This window comes from Dioscorea cayenensis, chromosome 3 (assembly GCF_009730915.1).
Source record: "Dioscorea cayenensis subsp. rotundata cultivar TDr96_F1 chromosome 3, TDr96_F1_v2_PseudoChromosome.rev07_lg8_w22 25.fasta, whole genome shotgun sequence".
NCBI classification, from domain to species: Eukaryota; Viridiplantae; Streptophyta; class Magnoliopsida; order Dioscoreales; family Dioscoreaceae; genus Dioscorea; species Dioscorea cayenensis.
Window position 1 is genome coordinate 5,120,365 of NC_052473.1, and position 7,977 is coordinate 5,128,341.

Here is a 7,977-nt window from a genome sequence, read left to right on the forward strand (position 1 = left end):
ATGGTATTAAGATCGCCATTTAGGACCTACAACAATCTGGCTCGCTGACCCCAATGAATATTATCTTGTCTAAGAAGAGCAGAATACCTATTGGAAATACTCCTACGAATAGAGAGAAGACGATAAGCATTATCTATAGATAGACTAGGAGATTGAATCTAGATATCAATATCAGAAATTTGGCACTCCGCTAACTTGATGTCTTTGTCCAGAGAATTCATGCCAAATTTCCTCCAATTGAGGAGATTCTTCCTAACTCTACTAAGCAAATGTGAGAAAGCGTGCATGTGGGAAGAATGAGGTTTGAATCCCAGTCTAATTTGACAACACTATGACACTGAGGGTATTCCAGCCAATAGTTCTCAAATCCAAAAAGCTTAGCCCTAGGAGGAGTCTGAGACCTGGCAGTAATGAGAAGAGGTGAGTGATCAGAGCAAATTTTGGAAAGATGGGTGACAAAATAAGAGTTAAAGCAATGCAAGAAACTAGAGTTATTAACCTCAAGAAGGAAGTTGCAAGCAATAAAATTATTAAAAAGCATAGATTTTTGAGAATAATGTCTAAAAATACCGCCTTTATGCTCCAACTGAGAATGGATCCCATTAAAGTCTCCAATAATGCACCAAGGTAAATTAAGAAAAGAGAGACGAGAGAATTCCCTCCACTGACTCTGTTGATTTCTAATTGATTGGCCATTATAGATAATAGACAGAATCCAAAATTAAGGGAGAGTAGAGGAAATTACCAAATGAACCGAAAACCAAGAAGCAGCAATGGGAGTGATTAGGCCAACGGAGCTCTTCCAAAGGACGGTAATTCCACCTAAAAATCCAAGAGAAGGGAGGGCCACCCAGTTCCCGGAACACTTTAATTTAGAGCAAAAGTTTTTGGCACGATCTTCATCAGCACGGGTCTCGATCAGGTAGACAATCACAAGATTGTTTACTTTGATTAGATCATGAATACGAGTCAACTTATTAACATTAGTGAGCCCTCTGCAATTCCAATAGATCATATTGAAACTAGTCGATCATGAGAGACATCATAATTAAAATAAATAAAAGTTATGAAAGTTTTAAACATCATCAAAGAAAAGAGAACTAAGAATCTGAAGCATCTTCCTCTAATCTCCCTTTTTATGAGCAGTAACAACCAAGCCACACGCTCTTACGTGGTTGATGCAAGGATTGAGTTGCAAGTTTGTACTCACAACCAAGAACCTTTGGTCACCATTGCATCAATGCCATTGGACCAAAGGCCCTTCGGTATGTTGCCTTTCATCTAATATATTTATTAATTAATATGCATACAAACTATATATGAGCTTCATATATATATATATGCATATAATTAATAAAGAGAGAAGAAAGGGATGCATGATTTTAAGTTAGTTACTTTCTCAAACACACTCCGTAGGCCACATGCATGCATATAAAAGAAAATATATTAATAAAAGAAGAAGAAGAGAATTACCATTTATCTCTACCAAAGTTCTAGCATGAGTCATGTCTGAATAAATGAGGACTAGCTAGAAGAGCTATTGAGATACCACTGAGCAAGAGAAAAGACTTTGAAGATGATGAAGCCATGATATATAAAAGATGAAGAAGCAATGTGGATACAATGCTGTATTTATAAGCCTCATAAATCATCTATATAATGTCGAAAAACATTAATTAATTAATGCTTGTTGGACCAATATTACCTCCTCGAGACTTGACTACAAAGTGTCCTATTAAGCCTTTTTCCTTTTTTTTCTTTTTTCTTTTTGAAAAATAGTTTATATGCATACTATTCTTTGGGAGGACTTTGTCTTCTTTTTCCTTTTTTTTTTTGAAGTGTATATGTAATTATATGTTGATCTATTTATATAATCATTTTAAAGTATAAATGATAATTTACTAAGAAGACATATATATATATATATATATATAACCTTGATATCTAAATACATTATTTTTATTTTTTAGTTCTTAAATGAAATGATTTTTTTCTGTGTTTTTTAATTAAAACCCAAACTAAATATACTATACAGAAATTAAGCCAAAAATATGGTTATACTTTTTCATAAGTTGCTGGTTGATCATGATAGATATAGAAAAAGGGAATACTCCAAAGTTGCCCCAAGGGGACTTGGTCTTGCCTTTGTGGAGACATTGCTCTGCCTTTGGGTTGATGTATTTGTGAAGCTAATTTGTTGGTGTTTGGTGAAGGTTATTAAAATTTGGATTGAGCTGATTAAAATTTTATTTTGGAAAATCTTAGTAATGTGAAAGATTACCAATCAACATAAATATTTTAATATTTGTTAGTTCTAGAAGAGTAGTTGTGTCTAAAGTAAACCTTCAATCTTACAAAACATTAAAACACACACAAACAATTATACAAGAGAAAGAAAACACATAAGTTGGTTATTCAGTTTGGTACAGCCTTACTTACATCTAGGGGGCCAAACTATTAAATAATAATAATTAATTTCAATAATTAATTATAATAAATTAAAATAAATAATAATTAACATAAATCGAGTAATTTAACTATTAAATAATAATAATTAAACTAAATAATAATTAATAATAATAATTTAATATACATATTTTATTAGATAATTCAAGCGAAATGATAATTTTACTCTAATGTAGATTTAATTAAACAAATACTTAATAAAAATATTTAATTATGATAATTAAAGTAAAATGATAATTTTATCTTTATAAATATTTAATTAAATATTGTTACTTAAATTAAAAATATTAAAATAAATTTTATATAATTTTTAAATCATTCTCATTTTTTATTCTTATTCTTATTTCTATTCTTATTCTTATTCCCTCATCCAAATCAAGCCTCCGACAGTGTATAAGCTAGTGTTTGACAAGCATCTCTTTTTGTTCCAGATTGTTCCAGTTTTTAGATTATTATCAAGCCTCCGACAGTGTATAAGAATAGTTGACTCTCCCGCTCTTCTTGCAGTAGGCCCCGAGCTTATCGGACGGTGTTTTCTTTTGATTAGATTATTATCTTCCTCTTTGTTCCAGTTTTTATATTTTTTTGCGTTTGCTAGTGGCGTGGCGTTCTTGGTGGATGATGCTCTCACGTTACTGTGTACTAAAGTCGCGCACGTTGCTTGTACCATCACCAATCATTCCCTCCACGTGTCCCCCATTAAATCCAGCATCTTCATTACTCTCATCAACATCCACCATTAATTTGTAAGGAAGCATAACACATGACTATGATAGAAATTGAAAATTGCTGATGCTTCTCATAAAATAATTAGGTGGATTTATTTAATAAACTAAATAAAACTAGTTTGTTTTTCTGTGTTTTGCATAAATATATATATATATATATATATATATCATTTTAGATGATGCTTGTATGATGGCTTAAGGGTAGCGTATAGCTTAGCTTAAATCAAGCAACGAGATTACCGTTTTATATATTTGATTCATAATTTTTTTAAGTACTTTTTCATTAAGGAATAAATCATTCCGAGCACGAAATATTGAGAATATTTGTATATGCATATGCATATAAAAATATTTATGTATATACACTCTCAAATGGAAGATTAATACAATCTACAACAACAATAATACTAATAACAACAACAATAAGTAGTTGTCTCATTAGTTTTGATTATTTGGGGCAGTTGAATGAATCTTTCTTTATCAAATTGTTCAATGGGGGGCCAAAAGACTAGATAAACTAAGTTATGTGATATCATTATATAAAATTTATGCTAAACATTTTTTAGCTAAGTTTGCCCTTTTTTTTTCTTCTACAATCTTTTACTTGGAGAGCTTCCATCTTTCTTATGAGACATTTACAGGTAGTCTAACTAAAGACATGCCTATATCTTGACTCTCTTTAATTGATATTTAGTCATCAATTTTATCCATTTAATTTTAGATAGCAAGGTTGGTTTGATTTTTTGTTCTCCTGCTACTTCTTTAATTTTTCGAGCCAATAGAAAGTATATTAAAGGATATATAAAAATTTATTTTGATAACTCATTTAATTTGTTTGTAGTGGCTTCTTTCTTGCGCAATGATTAAGATGGAATTAGTCAGTGATTAATTAAAATTAATAGTTAAGAGTTAATTAGGAGTTTACTAATGAATAGTCAATTAATAATAAAAAGGTACTTAAATTGATCATAAACCCTCATTGAACGATCGGTCTTTTTAATATAACAGCTAATCTTTTTATAATCAAAGCAATACTTTTTGTAAGAGCAAATATATATATATATATATATATATATATATATATATATATATATTATTGTGGTGAGCTCAGTTAAATCTTACAATGTGGTGCAAGTTTCTCTGTGTTCATATGCATATTTCCTTAGCTAACGCTCAAAGAGATTACATAAAATCAAATTTAATTCGCACCACTAACTCATATATAATTATTTATTAACCATTACTGAAAGTCTGAAAGATAAAGTAGATGAGATGAACATATATATAGTTCTTGAACTTTTCATTATTCTTACAAGTGTGTGCCTTTAAATTAAAAGTGAAATGTTTTATTATTAGATGATTACCTAATCTAATGTCCTTAATTAATATTCCTCTGTTTCACATTGATTTATATGTATAAATTAATCTCTAATTTAATTAATTAATTATGTTGACTTCTGTTTTGCTCTTAATATAATTTAAAGAGTACTACTCACCACAGCTAATATTTGGATTTAAAACCTTTGCCGAATTGCTAATCTAAAGAGTACTAATCACAAATCACAATTTGTCTTGCGTGCATTTTTGTTAAGGTTGTGTTTCACACGAAACAATTGTAGTCCACACAACATGGTGTGCGACTTAGTTTCACGTCTATCCACACAAATGAAGAGATAGTTTAATTGGTGCCGACTAATTAAGAACTTATCCATATAACAAAGTCTAATAGTCTTTGCTCTCTTACTCAAGTCATCTTCATCAATTCTTAATATTATTAAATAAAAAGTGCAAGATTCCAATGAAAAATGTGAACAACATGAGATCACATCAGAGTGATGAAAGTGATGATTTCATATATGCTGATATCACTACTAGTGATCCCATCAAATTTGGACACATTTTCGTTACTTGGTCTATAAATAGGCATGAAGAAACTCCAAACATTGCACACCATCAAGCAAAATCAAGTCACAAGAAATCAATCATTGAATATATTCATGATGAAGGTTGAAGAAGCTCTTCACATGGTTGGTGGTGCTGGAGACACAAGCTATGCCTCAAACTCAAGACTTCAAGTACTAATTAATTACAGTATTAATGTTTTTGATTTCATTAATTTCATGCCATTATTCATGCACATGCATGATTAATTTTATTTGTTTATTCAACAGGAGAAAGCCATAAGAAAAACAAAGGACATAGTGGAGAAAGCTTTGAAGAACATCAATGGAGAAGTTGTGTCAAAGAGCTTGGTTGTGGCTGACTTGGGGTGTTCTTCAGGGCCGAATGCATTCCTTGTGATATCTCAGATAATTAGTGCAGTAATGGAGGCCGGATATCAAAAGGCAAAGGAGATAGTGTTTTTGCTGAATGATTTGCCAGGCAATGACTTCAATACAATATTCAGATCACTGTCTTTGTATGAGAAGAAGGTTAAAGAAGAGAATGGGGATCAAGTGTTGCCTTATTTTGTTGCTGGTGTTCCTGGTTCCTTTTATGGAAGACTCTTTCCTTGCAATAGTCTTCATTTTGCTCACTCTTCTTATAGTCTCATGTGGCTCTCTCAGGTGTGTGTGTATATATATATAGCTAGTATTATATTTGTTAAATTATTAGATTAATTAATTATATATTAATGTGCATGCAGGTTCCTGTAGGAATTGATCATCAGAATGGTGGAGTTAATATTAACAAAGGGAACATATACATCTCAAGAACAAGTCCTCCAATTGTATCAAGGTTATATTTAGAGCAATTCAAGAGAGATTTCTCAAGCTTCCTCAAGCTTCGTTCTCAAGAGCTTGTCAATGGAGGACAAATGGTTTTGTCCTTTTTGGGCAGGAAAAGTTCAGATCCATCCAAAGCTGAAGTTTGCCATCTTTGGGGTTTGGTAGCAGATGCACTAAACTCCATGGTTCAAGAGGTATATATATATATATATATAAATATGTCAATTGTCATTCCAATTGATGATTTGATTTAATTTAATTTAATTTAATTTAATTTAATTTGGATGAGTTGAACTTAGGGAGTGTTGGAAGAAGAGAAGGTGAACACATTCAACATGCCATTTTATGCAGCATCAAAAGAAGAAGTGCAACAAGTGATACAAAGTGAAGGATCATTCTACATTGAACAAATGCAAATACTTGAGTCAAACTGGGACCCATTTGATGACTCAGATGATGATCAAGCCTTTGATAATGTGAAGAGTGGACACAATGTGGCCAAGTGTATAAGAGCAGTGTTAGAACCATTACTTGTTGGCCACTTTGGAAAACAAGCCATTGTTGATCAAGTGTTTGCAAGGTATGCTCATAATGTGGCCATGCATCTCCTCAAAGAGAAAACCAAGCACATTGTCTTCATCTTGGCTTTGAAGACAAAAGATCTCAACCTTTAATCAAGCACATCCATTAGTGCCATAATTATCATTATAAATAAATAGCTTATTGTAGTAATATATAATAGAAGCTTTGCTTGTTTGTACTGTGTCATGAGGTAATTCCTAATGTTTTAGAACTTGCCCGGTTCAACTGGACCCGGCTAGGTTATTGGGTTTGGTTTTATAAAAACCTAAGTAGGGAATTGACTTGACTAAGTACCCAATGAACCAGTCTAACCAAGTCAACCCTACTGTATGTTTATAGAAAGAGGACTTAAAAATTTGTTTTGCATTATCTTTTTATTTACTATATTAATTATATTATTATTCACTATTATAACATGATTGTTATGATTTTTTACTTTGGATATTAAGTTAATATTTATAAATTATAAAAACAATTATTTTTATTGATATTTTTATTGATTTTTTAATAATTTATAATATATTTATATATATTTATATATAATTATATATATAAATATATATAACTATATATTTATATATAAATATAAATATAAATATAATTCTATGATCTGAACAGAATTTACAACAGATGCATGATCTGAACACAAAACAATTCTCTAGTTGCCCACACACGGACCCCACAACATGTTATTGTCGAAATCCTAATGATCATCCCACCACATCAGGCTTTCTCATCCCCTATAGTAAGTTAGTAACCACTCCACAACCCTTATCTAATCTGATTGTGAGTTTACTTCAACTGACCTTTACTTCTCTAGTACTAGCTCCCGGTATATTGATGGGGAGTTTTGTGCATTTCTCCTTTCAAACCGTAACACCCGGCTTCTATCCTCCCGTGCGAGACCTCCGCCGTGCCGCCACCCGCCGCGTCATCGCGCTTCAGGAAGTCTTTGACACTATCGTTTCCTCCCCCGCCGCCGTCAGATCTGATGGGTTCCCACCGAGTTGGGATGAGCTCGTCGCTGAGATCTCGAGAGACGACGACGACAACGATGAGGAGATCATGGTTCCGGCAAAGAAGGGATTTGAGTGTTTCGAGAGGTTGGTTTCTATTTTAGGTTTGAGTGTTAACTAATTTGTGGGGTTTTCAAGGTGATCTTTGTGGAAAGGTTGTTACACTTTATAATACTAATTATTATCAGGGTTGTAACTGCAAACATCTATATAAAAATCAGTCAGGCACACGTCGTATGATAAGAGAAATTCATACCCCAATTCATTTACTTGATCAAAAAATCTTTAAGCATTTGTGTATTTTTAAAAAATCTTTCATTTTTATGATAGTTTATTTTTCAGTTTTTTGCATGAATGCTTTCATTTTTGAATTGAAGTTCTTCAATAATATTTCTCAACCACCCTACTTGAGAGGCACATGTTGTTGCTGCTACAAATTCAACCTCAGTAGTTGAA

At 31.8% G+C, this 7,977-nt stretch overlaps 1 protein-coding gene across 1 annotated transcript; it reads left to right on the forward strand.

Annotated features, from left to right (window-relative positions):
* Positions 1-5,145: 5,145 nt before the first annotated feature.
* Positions 5,146-6,876, forward strand: LOC120283907 (S-adenosyl-L-methionine:benzoic acid/salicylic acid carboxyl methyltransferase 3-like). The gene is made up of 4 exons (XM_039290711.1): positions 5,146-5,269; positions 5,366-5,761; positions 5,842-6,117; positions 6,223-6,876. The coding sequence occupies exons 1-4, from the start codon at positions 5,192-5,194 to the stop codon at positions 6,595-6,597; spliced, it is 1,125 nt and encodes a 374-aa protein (XP_039146645.1). The 5' UTR covers positions 5,146-5,191; the 3' UTR covers positions 6,598-6,876.
* Positions 6,877-7,977: the final 1,101 nt, after the last annotated feature.

What these genes read in the sequence shown, in the direction of transcription:
- LOC120283907 (XM_039290711.1), top strand. Translation starts at nt 5,192, where the DNA reads ATGATGAAGGTTGAAGAAGCTCTTCACATGGTTGGTGGTGCTGGAGAC. An exon ending in CCTCAAACTCAAGACTTCAA is followed by an intron (nt 5,270 to 5,365) that starts GTACTAATTAAT and finishes TTTATTCAACAG; the next exon opens with GAGAAAGCCATAAGAAAAAC. An exon ending in GTCTCATGTGGCTCTCTCAG is followed by an intron (nt 5,762 to 5,841) that starts GTGTGTGTGTAT and finishes ATGTGCATGCAG; the next exon opens with GTTCCTGTAGGAATTGATCA.